The sequence below is a fragment of the Falco peregrinus genome, chromosome Z, assembly GCF_023634155.1.
Source record: "Falco peregrinus isolate bFalPer1 chromosome Z, bFalPer1.pri, whole genome shotgun sequence".
Taxonomy (NCBI): Eukaryota; Metazoa; Chordata; class Aves; order Falconiformes; family Falconidae; genus Falco; species Falco peregrinus.
In genome coordinates, this window is record NC_073739.1 from 60407176 (window position 1) to 60424897 (window position 17722).

The window sequence follows — 17722 nt, forward strand, 5'->3', positions numbered from 1 at the left end:
TTTCTAATAGAGCTTTTGTTCATCTTACTGTGGAGGGAAAAAAAATAAAGTAGTGTCACTGTCTTCACTAGGGAAGTTTCTTTCCTTTACTAGTTAATACATTTCCATATTCTTATACTCATGTGGATGTCTTTGGAGCTAAGGTTAGTGTGGCTTGAGTTTACTTTGTAGATACATCAGTGTCTTGTACATAAACTTTCCTCTACGTAGCAGGTCTGACTGTCTCGTACAGTTAGAAAAGGAAAACTCATGTGGTAAATTCTAGTGATAAGTGGTAACTTTTCCTCTTAACTCCATCCTCTTAATATAGCATACAGACCCAGATAAAATATCTTGATTGCTTGTATTGCTCAGATTTTGTTGCCTTTTATTTTTGTGTGGCAGAGAACTGGAAATTGTCCAAGATGCAGAAATGAGATGCTCTTGCGTATTTCTAAACACCCACAAAAAAATATTATTGAAGCAGCTGTGATCATATTCTTAGCAGTCCTGCTAGTTAATACAGTATATACTCTTTGAAGATAACCCAAGCACATTCTGAGAATTCTGCTGTTCTGATTCCTAGTCTGTATGGAAAATGGATTCTATAACATCTCTTCTCATGTGAGGCCTTTTCAGAAGGGTGAATTAAGTCCCAAGTCCAAGTCTTGTGAGCTGAACTTAATTACCATTTTCCCTAGTGAATTATGTAGGCCAGTTGTTTAAAAAAATATATATGTGCTGAAGACATGGCATTAAAGCTTTAGTATGAGAAGTGCTCTAACAGTTCGGTAGCTTCTCTGAGGCTTGAGTGGGATGTAAATGCTTCAGAATGTTTTTGCTATCTGTAGGACCACCTGATCTGGCAGATAAGTTTTTTCCCCTGTTGTTTTTATTGTGCAATAGATGGTCTCCCCATCCATGTCATAAAAGTTACAGTTGTTTAGTTAATTTTGTGTTTGTTGGTGTCACTGGTTTGCATAATCTGTATAACATGTTTGCTGTTCAGTAGACCAGCTAACAGCATTATACTGTATTTATGTATTTTGTTGGGATTTTGCTAGCAATGCCTGCTAAGTGTTTTGAGCATTTTATCTTTAGGTTACTTTTGGAGAGATGGTATGTAAGACATTGCAGATGAAGAATGTGTACTTTTGTAGTATCTGGAGACTTCCTATGCTGTGATAGAATCATATTGTATTGGGGGGGGGGGGGGGGGGGGGGGCGGGCAGGGGGAGGGATTTTTTTTCCTTTAGGGAATCTAGATTAGTTTCTTATAGCAGTGAATTTGTGAATTTTAAAAGTGAAGTCATACCCAGCTGCTGTAGCATTTTTCATGACTTCTGCAAATAGCAGTATCTTAGTAACAGCTTCCCTTAGCCTTCTGTTAACTCCTTATGCTACTACAATACTAAATATAGTAATAGAAAGATCTGCTGAATAAATCTTATGTTACAAAATGCATGAAAACAGAGTTGTCGATAGATGTCTTTACGTTGGAATTTCAGTCCAGCCCTTCGGTGTAGCTGATGTGATACTGTTTACTGTGAATTACATGAGTCACAGCAACTTTGAACTTTTTTTTTTTATAGCTCTACCTGAACCCATCCTTCCATCCCTCCAAAAAAATTACCCAGTAAGTGTTTCTTGCAAATTTACTACATCATATATGTGTATGAAGCTGCTTATCTAAAAATATATGAATTCTTACATATCTCTAATGGATTAAGTTAAACACAGCCTGTAAGCCTGGTCATTGATACACTAAACGTAAGTGTGAAAAAGGTTATTCCCTGCTTTTGATAATTTCTTTAGTGAAAGTGGTCTGTTACATATAAGAAGATTTCCCATGCAGTCGGAAACAAGTGGTTATGAGAGCTGCTGACCTAATTCTCTTTACACTATACTGAAAATACTACTGTGCCATCTGTAACTTTCTGATTCTTATTTCTTAATGTATTAAGTAGTGCTTTTTCCATCCCACTGTAGTGTTTCAGAATTCCATACCTTCCTACAGCTGTTGGGTTGCCTGGTGTCTTTGGGTGCAGAGAATGAATGATACACATTTACTAAGGAGAGACTTCTGAGATGTGACAAAATGGGGCTTCAGTCCAGCAAGAAAACACCTTTAGGGGACTTTGCTGTAATGTCCAGATCATACTTAGCTGGTTTCCAGAGAACTCTGAAGTCAGTATGCTTTGATCCTCTGCAGCATTAGAGCTATAATTGGTGACTTAATCTAAGGAACGTTACCTAGAAATAAAAGCTACTCTTCTAAATATTGTCTGGGGACAAGAGGGCCATGGCTGAGTAGTTCCATGCTGCAACTTATTTGCAGAAATTCTCAATTCCTTCCTCCTTACCTCTCATCTCACCTGTCACTTTTTAAATTTTTCTTTATTCATGGTTGCCACAGTTTGGTGTCCCTGTATCTATGTATGGGTTTTTACTGTTGCTGATAATTGTGCTGAGGTAGAATTGGAAAGCCATTCTTTCTTTTGCAAGTATTTCCTATAGCTGGAGTGGGAATACTGGATGACACTGTACAGCAGGGAGAAGATGCTGTGGTGTCAGCCATTTTGGGTAATTAGGATAATTGAGATGCAGAAGAAAGCTTTGAGCAATAGTACACTGGAGTTTTATTTCTATTTTGTAAACCTGCTTAGGCATACCTGTGTTAAATATTTATGGTCTTTATTTTCCTCTGATTTTTTTTAATGTACTGTGTACCTGCTATTTTTTTTCATTATTGGTGCTTAAAAGCATTTGAAGCTGTTCTTCATTTCTTGTACACAATTTTGTTTGATGGGGTTTTTGAATTGCTAAATTTGGTAATTATGTTTGCTTAAAGCTCATATGCTGTAGTGTTTTAAGTTCTGCGTAGCATGTAATTTAAAGAAAACTAAGATTTGGTAGCTTTTGACTCCTTTGTAATAATAATGCAAACATTTATGTTTGTAGTGTTTGAACTATGTGATGGTCTTCAGAGCACTACAGAAATATTAATGGAGTAGAGGAAAAGTGTACAATACCATAAGCTGAATAATCTGATTAATTTGTACTAAATGCAAGGTTTTATTTTGTAAAAGTGGTAAATCGCTTGCAAGTTCCTGTTTCTAGAACACTGCTGTAAGGATAGCATTTTTTACCGTGTTTAAAGGTAGGGTTTTTTGTTGTTGATGTTACCTTGCCTTTGGAGGATGGACTAAATACTATAGGATTGCTAATAAAATACAGTTTTATATATGCTTACTATAAAATTTAATCAAAACTATGGATTAAATTTTTTTAAAAGCTAGAGATTTGCAAATATATTTTTGGTCTACTGTCTCCATCAAGAGTATAATTGTTGAAGAGTTGTGGAAGTTACAATTTCTGAATACTGATATTGCAAGGAAATTTAAAATGAGAAATATACCCAAAGAATTCTGGTCTTGTAGCTTGCAGTAATAATTACAAAGCATAGGCAAATGTCAGTATCCAAAACACCCATACGTTTCTCGTGTGGTTTTAGCTGGTCAAAGCTGTGTCCGCATAAATGCTGCTTCTCCCCTTCATAAACAAAGCACCCTGTCACAGCACTCTCCAAACTACCCAGCTGCAACAAGGTCTTTTACAATCTCATACCAACATACTCTTCATGCTGGTCCCTCTGCTGCCTTCTCCTAGTCTCTCCTCTTCCAGGGCATGTTCACTCTTACCTCTGCTTCCTCCTCTCTCCCTTCCTCGGCTGCTCCCTCTTCACTGGCTGCCCAACCCCTTAACAGAACCAGCCACAGCTGCACCTTGTGTACATCAGCCAACCCACCGACCCTGAAGCCAACCCACAGCTGTATATTATCAATGCTAATTAACCCAGCTACATTGCTCTACAGCACCCTACCTACAATTTTTCAAAATTAAATCTGCAGCTTTCTCTGCAGCCTGAAAATACTTCTGTGCTTTGAAGGAAACTGCTTGTTTGAATTTGTAGGTGCCATGTAAAAGAGGCATGCTTCCCATGAGCGAGAAACAAAAGGCAGATTCTGTGACTCAGTATATCTGTACTGCAGATGTGAAGTCAGCAGCCCTTGTTATCGTTCCTTCCCCTCCTCGTCATGTTTGTTTCCTCATGAGCTATTATACTGTTAATACTCAGTTCATTTGTTGTGACTCTTCTGCAGTTTTCTGTGGGAGTGGTCAAGTCATGACTTTAACTCTAGTACCTTTCTGATTAACTTTAGGGTTAAAGCTGTGCATACTGTATAACAGGAATAACCATTCCCTTTTTAGATCTTCATATGCTGCATGTCTGCTTCTTATGTCTGTCTCCATGCTTTTGATGTGTTCTGTTGGATTGTAAGCTGTTAAATTCTGAGCTCTACTAACTATAATAATATTTTATATGCAAAGTTGTATCATGTAAGAGCAAGACTTGGAATTTTTCATAGCTGGAAGAATTGTCTTTTTTTCCTAGGAGGTATTGTGAAAGGCTCCAGGAAGTTTTGCTAGAGTTGACAAAAGAGGATGGGAGTACCAAACTTTGAAGTCCTACTGGTTTGATTGCTAACGATACTTTTCTCAGAGGAAGCATGCCAGCTGTGAACATGGAAATAATATTACAGTGTATAGTGCTTCCACTGGTATTCTAGTACTATGAAGTTTGAGTCATGCCTGACACTACTCTTTAAAATAACAAAAGAATGGAAGGGGAGATACAGTAATGATTGAATACATTTCTAAATTTACGTAGATATCATTCATTATGTGAATGTAAAGCTTGCTCTTGTGTATCTTGGGTTCAATTTCCTTAAAATACACAACATTGCTGTAAGATGTAGTATCGCAATATTATCTGCTTTTAAAAATTGTCTCTCTAGCAAAAGAAGATATGTTCTCCATGTACCCCAGTCTCTCAGAAGAACCTAAAGAATTTAGAACCATGTTAATTTAATCTTGTATAGATTCCTTTTTTTCAGCTGGCAGCAGCGCAGTAGTGACTTTTGTTTACAGCAGACCTGACTTTCTCCTCCCCGCCCCACCTCTTGAAGAAAACCATACTTCAGCTTAAGTGTTGTGTTCTGTGTATTTAGGTTTTTTGTATGACTTTTTTTTTACGCTTTCAGATAGGCTGTCTAGAGGAGGTGCTGCTGCAGTCTTTGAACTCGTTATGTGGGAGGGTGCAGGTTCATATTAGAGGCAGTGGGTTTCATATGTAATTTTAACTCTGTGCTGTGGGAAATACAAGTCAGGCCTTCCTTTTGTGTTGTTTCTATACCAGTTATGAAAACTTGGGGGTAGGTGCATTAGATTGAGCTACCCTATCAGTTCAACTGCAGCCAGCTCAGTGCAGGTTACCTTACTCAATTTCTGCTCATGTGGTTTTACTAGCATGTAAATGCAAGTCCAGTTCAGCGATTCTCCCTTCTTAAAATTCTTGAGCAAGCAGAAGGCAAGAGATGGTCTCGGACACTCCTGTGCAAGGTAGTTCTACTTGAGTTCAGGGGGAGTTACCTAGTATCCAACAGAGGAGCACAGGAGAAATAGTCCTTTGCTGGTAAGCTGTCCTTGAACTTCTAATAAGCAAATGACAGGCAGCTTTCTTATTGTGAAAAATACATGCACCTAGATTAAGGCTCTCTGTGTGTGTCTATATATATATAAGCTCTCGTGATTTTATTTTGACAGGAATCTTTTGATCCTGCTATGCAGTTGGATCTTGTTCATGAAGCTCCACGTACCATTCCTCCTTACCAGTCAGAAAATGTATCAAGCCTTGGGGATTTGCTAGTAGGCTTCTTCAAATATTATGCTACAGAATTCGAGTAAGTAATAAACTCGTCTTAGTGTTTTAGAACATGCAAAACTTTAATTCCTTCTGTTCAATATACCAACACTTTATAACTGTTAAAGAGAAAGAATAGCAGTAATGCAGGAGTGGTAACTGATGGAGAGCCAAATAGGTGAAAAGACTGAAGGACAGCAGGAATGCTGACAAAAGAGTGTCTGACATCTTTTGCTTAGCCAAGCATCCTATCCTATAAAATAGCTGCCTGAAGTTAGAGAGCTTTGTGCTTTAAAAATAGATGGATTTTGCTGTATTATGCTGCCTATCCGTGTGTGAGAAAGATCCGTTCTTTTTAGTTGTTAACGTGTAGATCATGACATGAATTATTTGGACCTCAATAGCTGCGCTTATCTTTGTCACCCTGAGTCAATGGAGATAACTAACCAAGTGGCTCCATACTTTGACTATAATATACATCAATATAGGCCACACTAGTCAAGAATTCTGCCATAGGTAGTTGGTTTGCTAGAATCTGAATTTAATTTTGACATCTGAACTGTTTTGTAGAATAGAAGAAGTTGTGAGGGCATCTGAGAAAGTTGTAGATTACAAATATATTGCTAACTTGTCACTTGAGAATTTCGTTTATAAAGTGCTTGTCCATGTAAAGTATCAAATGGTTGTATTTCAAAAAGAGATCTTCTAAAGGACTTGTTTCTGAGGCAGTTGGTTCATACATGTTGCTGTCCTGTGTATGTGTATCATATCCATTTCCTGAAAGGATAACAAAATGTGTAACCACTGGATACTCATTATAATTTTGAACTGTTATTTTCGAAGTAGATATATTTTCGAAGTATATCCTTGATAGAAAAACATTGCTGGGGTGTGCACTATATATGGAATATGTAAGCTAAATCCATATGGCTTGTGGCAATTCATGAACTAATTGCACTTTGTGCATGGTTAAGCCTCATTCTGAGAAATTTTCACATAAAGGATTTTCTTCAATGATCTCTGCATGCTGCGATGGAGGGACAGGGCGCAGCCTGATGCAAGCAAATGTCGTTTTATTGTACAGAAACACGAGTTTATATACACTTTCAGAAGCTGCGCGTTTTAAACAGATTGGTTCTTTTAAGCTAAGCATTGCATACTAGGCAATCCCCAATTGGTGGTTAACTACCATTAATTAACAGCAAGGTGTTACCTTTGGTGCCTTCCGTCCCCCACTCGCCTATGCTCCCTCAGCGTGACTCATCATGTTAATTGTTTTGTCTATACGAGCTCCAGCACATTCCCCTCAGCTAACTGATTGCCACGCATGGTCCTAATTTCCAGCCCGCTTCTGCATCTGCAGTTAAAGGAATGGTCTTTTGCTCTAAAAGTTTCTCCTGAGTACCTGTCTTCATCTGGTAAGGTGTTGTTTGCTAAGAAGATAAATTAGAAGATACCCTAATTAGAAGATATTTGAGGATATCCTCAAATTTCTAATTTATGTGGGTCCTTTTCTACTTGTCTGTACAATGAGCTGTTACTTGCTTTCATGTGTAAGGTTATCTTTTTAAGGAAGTGAAACTAGATTTCTAGTTTGCCTGTGCAAGCTAGCAGAGAAGGTCTTGTCCAAATGCAGGTAGAATACCTAATCTGACTCTTCAGGTTTGGGTGCTTATGAACATAGTCAAGAGCAGATTTCTGTGTAAGTCAGTAGCTGGTCCAGGAAGATTTATTTTTCTTTTTTGTCTGCTGTTAGGCATGCAGGATATACTAAGAAGCATGAAGACTAAAAATGCTGCAATATCAGTACTTAAACTGATGGTAATCCCTGAATGTTATTTTTCATGATGATCATAAATGAGAAAAAAATGTTACCTAAATTTAATCAGAGGCATGGGGGAGTTTCTGGTTAAAACAAAGTTTGAAAAAGTGGACAGTGAAGAGAGGATAGTTGCAAATATCAAGGCAAGAAAATATTTTTAAAAAACAATCAACCAACCAGCCAAACAAAAAAAAAGTATCTGGCTTGCTTTTCCAGTGTTAAGTTAAATATTTGACTGGTGATACTCTGTCTTTTTAAAAAAAACAAAACAAAACAACAAAAAACCCCCAGCCTCTAAAAATAGTCTGTGTTGAAAATCTTACATAGCTAAGAAGTCATATCAGGAAATGACACACCTAACGCAGCAACCTATAGTATTTTTAACCCTTCCTGGGACAGAAATGTTTACTTGACCATCGATATATCCCTGACAACTATAAATCCTGTTTGAAAGGGCGTGTGTGTCTCAAAGATAGTAAAATTCCATGTAGTTTCATAAAACCTGGTAACTGGCTGGAGAAGAGAAAGCCAAATTAATGCTATGTGGAGTGAAAAGGCAGGCAGAACATGCTGTTTAAGAATTTTTGTGTGTGATAGCCAATGAGATCAAGTATAGCGTCGTGCTATCCACGGTATCTTGAGGTTGCTGATGGAAATAACAATATAGGTGGGAATGAGGATAAATACACCCAATGCAGGGCTCTTAGTTCTGCATTTCATGGAAGAACTATTTTATTCCTGAATGTGTTGAATGTTTTCATTGCTGTAATCAGCATTTTTTTCAGTGTTTGCTTCTGTTGTAAAACTAGTATGCACAGAGATTTTGAGATTATATTTCAGATACTATGGCTATTATTTTGGGTCACTTTTAAATGACCAGTACTGTGCCAGTGAACACAGTATTTAACTGTAATGTTTTTCAAAAGATTACTAGAGAGAATACTACGTCAATTTTCATAGAAGTGACTTTTGTAGATTCCTGTCTACACGCTAGGACTCAACACTACCAGGTTTGATACACAGGATTTGTTTTGCTGAAAGAACAACACGCAGTCGAGAATGATCAGATCATGTGTGAAGATCATAATTTTGGGCAGAATGAGTCATTGATGCCACCTGCCTGGAATGCTTAACTGATCAGCTATTTTGCATTTGTTGGTCGGGAGAATGAAGTGAAGATGGAAATACATTGTTTTGCACTTCCCCCTCAGTCTAGCAAAGGCCAGTAGGTGTTTCAGTTAAAATCTGTTTTATTGTACTTGATGTAGTGAATAATATTTAAGGGCAGGATGGGCTCGAAGAGTAGGACACAAAGGAAGAAAAAGGACCCTTGCATGCTGAGCAGCCATGAATAAGCTCATCTCCTTGTGCTGTGTCATGAGAAACATTATGCAGACTTGAACTCTTACAGCAAGCTATTTATGCAACCATGTTGGCAAATCAAGCTTTGCTATATGTAGTGTGTAAGCCCAATAATATATGCAGCAATTTCCAAGTCATGTTTTTAGTAACTTATGAAGGGGGGTAAAAATTACTCCTTATGGACACACCAAAAATCCCTGAGTAAGACTGTAGAAAGTGACTGTATAAGTAAATGGTAATCAGCAATTTTCTAAAACAGCTTATATTCTAAATAAACAAAGCATATTAAAAGTATAAAGGGAAAAAACACAATAGGGAGATGAACTTACTCATAGCTGCACAGCATGCGAGGCACCTGTTTCTTCCTTTGTGTTTGTAACTCCATTTTAACTTTAAGTGTTTAAAAGTATCAAAGGTCTGCTGATCCTGCAGTGAATGTAACCAAGTGAAAAAATGTATGGAGGTGTTCTCAACACAAAGTATTTGGAAACTGGTCCATGTTTACCGGTCTGTCTGAAGAGTGTCTGATTTCATTTCTGCCGTTGTGAGTGAAGGCAGCAGGTTTTCACTTGGCTGTCTTTTTCCAAAGCAAGACCTTGAAGCAAGGCCCTGCACCCCTGAGTTACTGCTAGGGAACTTCGAGACTGTCTTTTGAGACTGTACTTCTCTTACTTCTTTTAAACCTACTACTTTAAGTTACATAGCAGTTGTTTAAGATTGCTTACCGGTTAAGTTGTATTTGGTGGACTTAATAAAAGATTGGTGACATAATTGTGACAAAACATAAAATACAGGTTCTCAGGGCTCTCTTCAGGGTAGAATTGTTCAGGTAATAAAGGGATCATTTTTTAATAGTATATTGAATTAAATGTGCTTGCAATTTGTACCCATCTTAGTGTGTTTATGGAGGTGGCTTTGGCTTATAAGAACGCTCTGGAAAAGACAAGCTTTTTAATCTGTTTGTAGTGTATTCATACACACTTACACCTGGAAATGCCTGGTCCTTTTCTTCCAAATTCTTGCCTTCTGTATGAGGAACACATACCTAATGGGGCAGTGACACCAGAAATAACTGATAATTGAAATAGCTGTTTAAATTGTTATTGTTAAGTTACGGATTGGAAGCATATGTGGAGAATATGCTTATGTGCCTATGAGAATATGCATATGTGAATGCTTTGTGTTGACAATAATGAAATTATTGTGTGCAAGCTAAAACGGTTAAAATTGATACACAAATAATTTGCTATTGGTAATTAATTTCTAATTCAGGCTGATTTTGGTACCAATGCAGGGTTAGTGAAGGTTTAAAGAGACTATTAAATAAAGTAGTTGTTTTCAAATTTAAATAAAAAGCTGTTTAAATAGCTAGAAATATCACCTTTTGTTGCTAAACCAGCATGTTACAAACCTACTGTTTGCTGAGGATTCAAGCCAAGTGTAACCTAGAGAAAGGAAGTCAAGAGAAAAATTACATATTTGAAGTGAAACAATGTTTACCCAAACACAGATCAAATATTTTGTTGTGTGGCTTTACCCCCACTGCCCTGGATCTCTCTGATCTTTAAGGTTTTAAAAGAAGCAAAGGAGTTGAACTGACAACTCCTGCGCGTGACCAGTGTTCTGAAGCTGCAGTTTAAACTTTTTTGCTCTAGTCACATGCTTTTTCTCTTTTTTTGTGTTTGATTTTTTTTTTAATTTCTTGTTAAGCTTATGTTGATGGTAGTTTATGAAAAAGACTTGATAGGAAAGTATTTGGTGCCTCATGATATCTCCAGTTCTTGCAAAAGGAGTCTTACTATGGGAATTAAGGAGATGGAGAGTGATGGGTTAGAATGAAAGCTTTAGTTGGCATTGAATGCTAGAAATGATCATTACCTGTACTAATTCTCTAAAGAATATATCAAGAGAAATATACAGAGCAGTGGGTGAATAAACAGCCTGAGTTATCCTAAACTATGCCTCATATGCTGTGTCTTGTATTTTTTAAATAGGCCCTATTCATATTCTTAAATAGAAGAATAATGTATGTGTTCTACAGAAGTATGGTTACTCAAACAGCTGACATTCATAAGTGGTTTTAATCATGAGTTGTATCCAAGATAATGTGTGGAATTACAGGCATGGTCTTTTAGCCAATGTAAACTGTCTTATCACCAGTGACTTAATGAAGTTAAGACAGCTGATCTGTGGCCTAGGGAGCACAGAGTTCTTCCAAATTTAACTGATGAATTATACTGTATTTTGATTTACAGGTGATATTTACAGATTTACTGCAAGTGGTTCATGCACTTAGTCAAGCTCTTCTCCCTTTGCATTATGTCAAAAGATTGATTCTGTCAGGAGATCACATCAGGTGTACATAACACCAGTACAGCCAATAGCATACTACGGAGCTATTTCTAAGCCACATGAAGTCAGGGCATATGGTGATAGACTGCTGGTGATCAAGGCGCTTTGCTGATATGGTAGTTCCCTGGTTTAGTTAAGAGCACCTAAAAAGTGGCTGTGCAGATGAGAACATAAAACTGCAAGTGGTTGCTTTGGCTTCCATTACGTTTGGCCTAGTCTTGTGCCAAGCATCATAAAGATGCTTGGGAAATGATAAAGATTGCTTTGTAAACTGCCTGCTGTTCCTGTTTCACTGACATTTCCTATGGTTTTGTTGTTGTAAAATTGTGTGCAGGAAGTGGTAAGTATCTTCAAACATGTATTTGAGTTGTTGCACTGGTAGGAGATCTAAAATTCAGTATATACAAAGTGCTAGTGCTTTCTCCTTGCACCAAGAATGCTGGCCTGTAAGCATGCTATCTTTATGTATCTTTTTACTGTTGAATATTAATTTTTTTTAATAGAAGGCAGAAAGTGACTTCATCTGCACTTAAACTTCTTACATTCCTTCTCTCCACACAAAAAATTCTGAAAGATAGATTTGAGGTTATAATTTCCTTTGAACTTAGAAATAACTGGAGGTATCCATATTCAAGCTGAGATTGTTTTTTGAAAAAAATAGTCTGTCATGAATATATGTTATTCATGGATACCTGTGATGTTCTGTTTTGGAGATGATTTTTTAAATACTGTTTATGGAAATTTTTTCTTGTTTCCTACGCATCATTCCTTAGCCTTACATAGTGTAACAGTCTGATCTTCATAATTTAGTGAATTATAAGGTACTGTGTTATCTAGGCTTAATATCATAGCGATTTGACATTTTTTTTAGGTAAACTGGTATTTTTAATGTAGAAGTAAGAGTTAAATGTTCTGCATATTGTTTTCCCTTTCCTTAGTTGGAGCCATCAAATTATTTCAGTTCGTGAGGCCAAAACTGTTCCAAGGACTGATGGTATTGAATGGAGAAACAAATTTATTTGTATAGAAGGTAAGATGTAAAGCTGCATTAACATTTTTAACTGTTACAACACTAAATACCTAAATCTGTTAATCAGACTTTGTCTTGATTGTGTTTTAATAACGCACATGGGTGATGTATTTATGTAGAAAATTTAATTTTAACCAATGCAAATAGTTCTGGAAACAGTCCCACCCAAAACATTTGAGAAGGAAGCTTTAAGTTCTACAGTGTTTAAAAATAGTTCTCCTGACCTTTTCTTCAAGAGCGCTCATTGCCCTGTTACTTTTGGAACAGGGATTAGGACTTAGACAAGGAATGGCCTTTATGACAGTAGTGTGTGTTCTCCTGCTCTGCAAATGTAGTTGTCAGTTTTGCCAAGACTGGGCTTCTGAAAAAACAGCAGACACATTCAGATTACTCTGCAAGAATATTATTTGTTCTAGAAATGCTCTGTCATTCCAAACATTAGCAGTGACTAGATTATGTATATGTTGATCCCCTTGTGGCTACTGTTTTTGGCTGGCTTGTGAACATACAGATTCTGAAGAGACTGTATGATGCCCTCCATAAGTGGAGGGTAAACCAATGCTACCTACCTTTTGGAGTTACATGTCTTGGCTGCCTTAGTGCAGACTAAACCAGGCAATATAACTATATAGGTAACGGGCTTCATGTGCTCTTGATACCTTTCAGCTGCCATGGGGAATCTGTATGAAGAAGATGAACCGTTAGCGTGCTTAGGAGATGAAGCTTGGACCAAGGAAAGAGCAGATAACAGACCAAGAGAAGGACTGAGTTGTTAGGAGAATGAAAAGAGAAGCAGGGAAAGGGACTGAGAGGTGCTGTGTAACTGGAAAGAGTTAACACAAAGAGACAGAAGAGTGAGAATCCAAATGCAGCAGGTGAAGGGGAATTGGTTGGACAAGGGACCATGGATAAGGAACCAAGGTGGAATGGAAGCAGGATTAGAACTAGGTGTTTTAGTTCACTGAGGTGAAGAGGGAAGGTGTTTGAAATGGGAGAGGTGGCCTGGGCCCTGACTGTAAATAGATGGAGGCTATTAGGATCAACATATTAAGAGCTGAAGTTTTATGATAAAAGCAGAATATAATTTGGACAGGAGTCACATGTTGCGGAAAGAGTTGTTGGAGACTGGGAAAATTTTGCTGGGGGAGAAGAGGGGATAGGGCAGAAGTCCTGTGGGTGGACAGATATTTCTCAAGATTGCTGGGGTGAGAGTGCACCCATGTGTGTATGTATGTAATTTCCTGCATTTGTGCTGCTCTGTGCAAGGAATAATCATCTTCTCGTGAAGCTGGTTATTCTGTGGCCCAGAGCTCACCAACTTGGCCATAATCGTATGGATAACAGTGTGAAGAAGACACATGATGGGATTCCTGTTCTTTATTTGTCTTTTGCGGGGGAAAATCAACTACCAGTCATAGGGAAAAAACATGCTGAAAGACAACTGCATGCTTGACTGCAGTCTCAGAGTTGAGAAATATAAGAATTAGACTATCTGCACAGCTGCAGTCATTCAGGACAGCATAGTGCAGGCATTGTGGAAGCTCTGGTCTCAGTGTGGGAGGTGGGAATGCTGGGCAGCAGTGTCTGCTGCTGTCACATGATGCTGACCCTCTGTGTTGAAGGGGGGCTGTGTGTTTCAAGTTCTCAGTTTTTTATGATGACATTACAAAGTGGTTGAATAATTAAGTTTTTTTTCTGTCAGGTTGGAAAATAGAATATCAGCATACAAAATAGGCAGTTCAGAATTTGTATTAAATGGGCTTGATTGCATACAACTCTTCCTTGAAAATGCATTTTGCATTTGAACTATTAAAAAAGCAAGATTATCTATAGGTGGCACATCTGATTCCTTTCTGTTAGTGTGCTTCAAGACTTTATTAGGAGTGGGTTTTAGCCTCACATACCAAGTTTTTACTTCTAAGTTGGAAGGGAAAAACTTAAGTTTCCTATTTCAACTCAAAGTAGGTTTCATGTTTGTAACAGCTGTTAAGATGAACTCATTTAACAAAGTGTGTAAATGACCTTCTGTGTACTTTGAGAAGAAGCTTTTAAAAGGTAGCTAAACATATCAACATATTCTGGTTTCTAAGTCTTTGTCAGATTTTCCAGTTAGCAAACTAAAATTTCAGTAATTGCTATTATTGTGTATATTTTTTATTATTTTAAAGATATTTCTTAGTAGATTATGCAAGTCATTGCCTGCAAGTTACCATATTTCTGCACGTAGCACTGTATTTAGGTTTGCTCAAAGAAAAAATCGTGGTGTTTTAGTTTTTATTTGCCTTAAGACTGATTCTCACTTGTATTTCTATTAGAGAAACAAATATAGCAGAGATGCTCTTTTCAGATGGTTTAAAATCTGGCAGGCTATTACCATTATGGGGATACTGAAAACACTGCTTTTAGCTAATGCTTGTGAACATTCGTTGTTAGAAGCTTTAAATTGCTAGCAACTATTCTGGTTTCAGTTTAAATCTTGCCTATATCAAATGGTATCTGTGAAAAAGAATTTGGAAAAGCTAGAAGCATGGCAATTTCATGAGACTATGAAATTGATAGTCATTCAGGGAAACTGGATCAGAAGCTGTCTAAGCTGTGCCTGATTCATGCTTGTACTTTTAAATCTTTCAGATCCACATGTTAAAAATAATTCCTCAGTGCTTAAGTTTGTAGCAGTTCCCAAGTTTTATGATTTCCTGTATTTTCATTTGGAAAGATGATCCCCTTTAGCCTTTCTCTTAAGCATCAGTGTTGAAGTTGTATTACTTTTTTGATTTTAATATTCTCATAACTGTGTGTGAACAAGATAACTTTTATGATGGACTCTCGTCTTGATGATTAGAAAAATGTAGTGGTGTAAATAGTAGCTGATTGCAAAACTTCTCTTGCTGCACTCCAGGGAATGAGTCTGTCTTTTGACAGTCAGTAAATACGCAGGAAGAATACAGGGAAGATGTGAGTTGGCTTTTGTGCTAGAGTACGTTTTTTCTCACTGATGGTTTCAGAAGATTGTATAGTTTTGCTCTTTTTGCTTTATGTTAAATCAAGAGATACGTATTTTTTTAAAGTACATAAAGGTCCTAGCATTAAAGAAACAGTTAACATCACATATGACACACAAAAGAAATGCTGTACTGCTTCACATGGTAAGGGATGTGGAATTATTAGTGGCAGTAGGTCACTGTATCAAATTATGTGACTGACTTTAGAGGACTATGTACCTTTTTTATTTGATTGCCAGTTGTTTTTTCCCAATCTAAATGTATGATGCATTCTGAAGTAAAATAAATCTGCCTGTTCACATCCACTAAAAAAATTTATATGTAGTTTTAAGAGAAACCTTTTCGAAAACTGCCAAATACAACATTTGTTGCCAGAAACAATGTGTGAATTTAAATAGATTGCAGAAATAAAAATTCCAGATTTGAAGCCCCAGTGTCCTTAATGGCATAAGCGCTTCTGATCTGTTTAATGCTTTATTTGATTATATGTCCCTATCTGAATAAAAGCAATTCATAAGCAACTAAACAACATACATAAACAACCTAAAAAGACTGTAAAATCTGTTTTGTAGTGCATTGTAATGCATAGTGTCTAATTTTCTAGTATTTATTACTTTAATGTTGGCAACCTATCAGTAGCAAGGAATACTTTTTTATTTCATCAATTAATACTTTGGAACTTTTTTCTGTTAGCAAAAAAAAAAGGTAAAACATCACATAACTTTGTAGTCTTATTAGCAGGTACAAGCACCAAATTATTGATTTATTAATAGATATTGTAGAACAGGTACGAACTGATAAAATAAATTATTAGAGCAGCTGATACATCTCACATAAAAAGTTATAGTAAATATTTTACTGTACTCCTTGTATTTCACTGAGAAGTGGTTGAATGAGATGAATCCAAAGTAGATATTTCCAAGAGGCACGTGTAGTAAGTTTCAAAACATTTTAGTATGCAAATCATATTCTGATATGTCATCACAGACTAAAGCAGTAACAAGTAATTACTGATGCATAATTTCAGCACAATCATGGTGTGCTTCAACAGATATAATAACCTGATTTTATTATGGATTACATAGCATGAAAGCATTCAGGCTTTTGGCCTTTTTGGGGGGTGAATGATTGTGCAAATGGATTGAGAAGCAAAGTAGAATCAGCCATTCAAAACAGTCTTGGGAAGCAACAATATGCTGACCTTTCTGGGTTTTCTCTGACAGCCTAGCTTTAAGATTGTTTTAACTCTTTTAATGTTTGTGTTTTATCTTGCAGAGCCCTTTGATGGGACAAACACTGCTAGAGCTGTACATGAAAAACAGAAGTTTAGTATTATCAAAGGTGAATTTCTGAAGGTAAAAAGCGTATCTCATTTAATATTTCTAGTCATTTTGATTTCCAAGGTAGTTACACAAATGCTAGTCATTTAACCTTCCTGTTTCTGATGATTGTGTTACAAATATTTTTATGCTTTGTACTATAAAAAGAATAGAAATTTATTTTAAAAAAAATTTGTGGAAAATTATTCAGTAAGAGTATTAATGTCTGCCCCTAACATCAGACCAAAGTTGAAATGGATACTTGAAATAGTAAACTCTTTGTCTTGGATCTTCTTGTGCATGTATAAAATTGTAATGATGATCAAGAACTTCAGAATTGCGACTTTATATTCATTACATGTGTTTCACTGGTAATAAACAATGGTTTATACGTCTTACTATATAAGTATAATATATATTTTTTTATATAAATATCGCCACCTATGGTTTTCTGCTGGTTTTTGACAAGCGAATTAAATTGGTAGTTTCCTTCAGGGAGGCCACACTCATAGTTTTAGAACATGAGTAGTTCAAACTGGAGCTTTCACTGTTCCTGCCAGTGGAGGAGGCAAGGATGGTTAGAAGCACACAGAGATTTAGGCCTTAATTAAACATCATTCTTGTAAAAACCCTTGCTACCAACTCTGTCTTATGCTCGTCTCCTATCATAGGCATTGCATTTGGAATCACAGCTCAAATTCCAGTTTTTGAGGCTTCTGATTATTCATAATGTAGTGAAGAGTAGGGACTTGCACAGAAGTGGCTTCCAGCTTTAACCAGTTAGGCTCCCCTGTTGTGCTGTCATTGGAGGATCCTGTTTGCTCCAGTTAGTCAAATCTTTAAACATCTTGAGAGTTTCTCCAGCTAAAAGGAAATCAATGCCAGTTATTTATAATAGAACAAATGCTGTAAGGCGTTGCCTTAGTCAGAAAAGAATAACTTTCTTGCTTTGTAATTCTATTTGGAAATGTCAGTTTGCTAACATTTAACCATGTTAGCACACAAAATACTGAACTGTTCACGTATGCTTACATAAAATACTTGATTTTGCGAACCTGCTAAAGCAGTATTTTACAAAGTAGTTTGGGTGTT

General features: G+C 36.8%; 1 protein-coding gene across 5 annotated transcripts in view; it reads left to right on the top strand.

Moving 5' to 3' along the window:
• The window catches only part of TENT2 (terminal nucleotidyltransferase 2), a 45305-nt gene that overhangs the window by 25962 nt on the left and 1621 nt on the right, over positions 1–17722 (top strand). For all 5 annotated transcript variants that reach the window (XM_055790736.1, XM_055790739.1, XM_055790740.1 and 2 more), the window contains 4 exons: positions 1572–1615; positions 5647–5783; positions 12218–12309; positions 16587–16666. In XM_055790736.1, coding sequence (XP_055646711.1) covers positions 1572–1615; positions 5647–5783; positions 12218–12309; positions 16587–16666 — 353 coding nt within the window. The remainder of the gene's footprint in view (positions 1–1571; positions 1616–5646; positions 5784–12217; positions 12310–16586; positions 16667–17722) is intronic.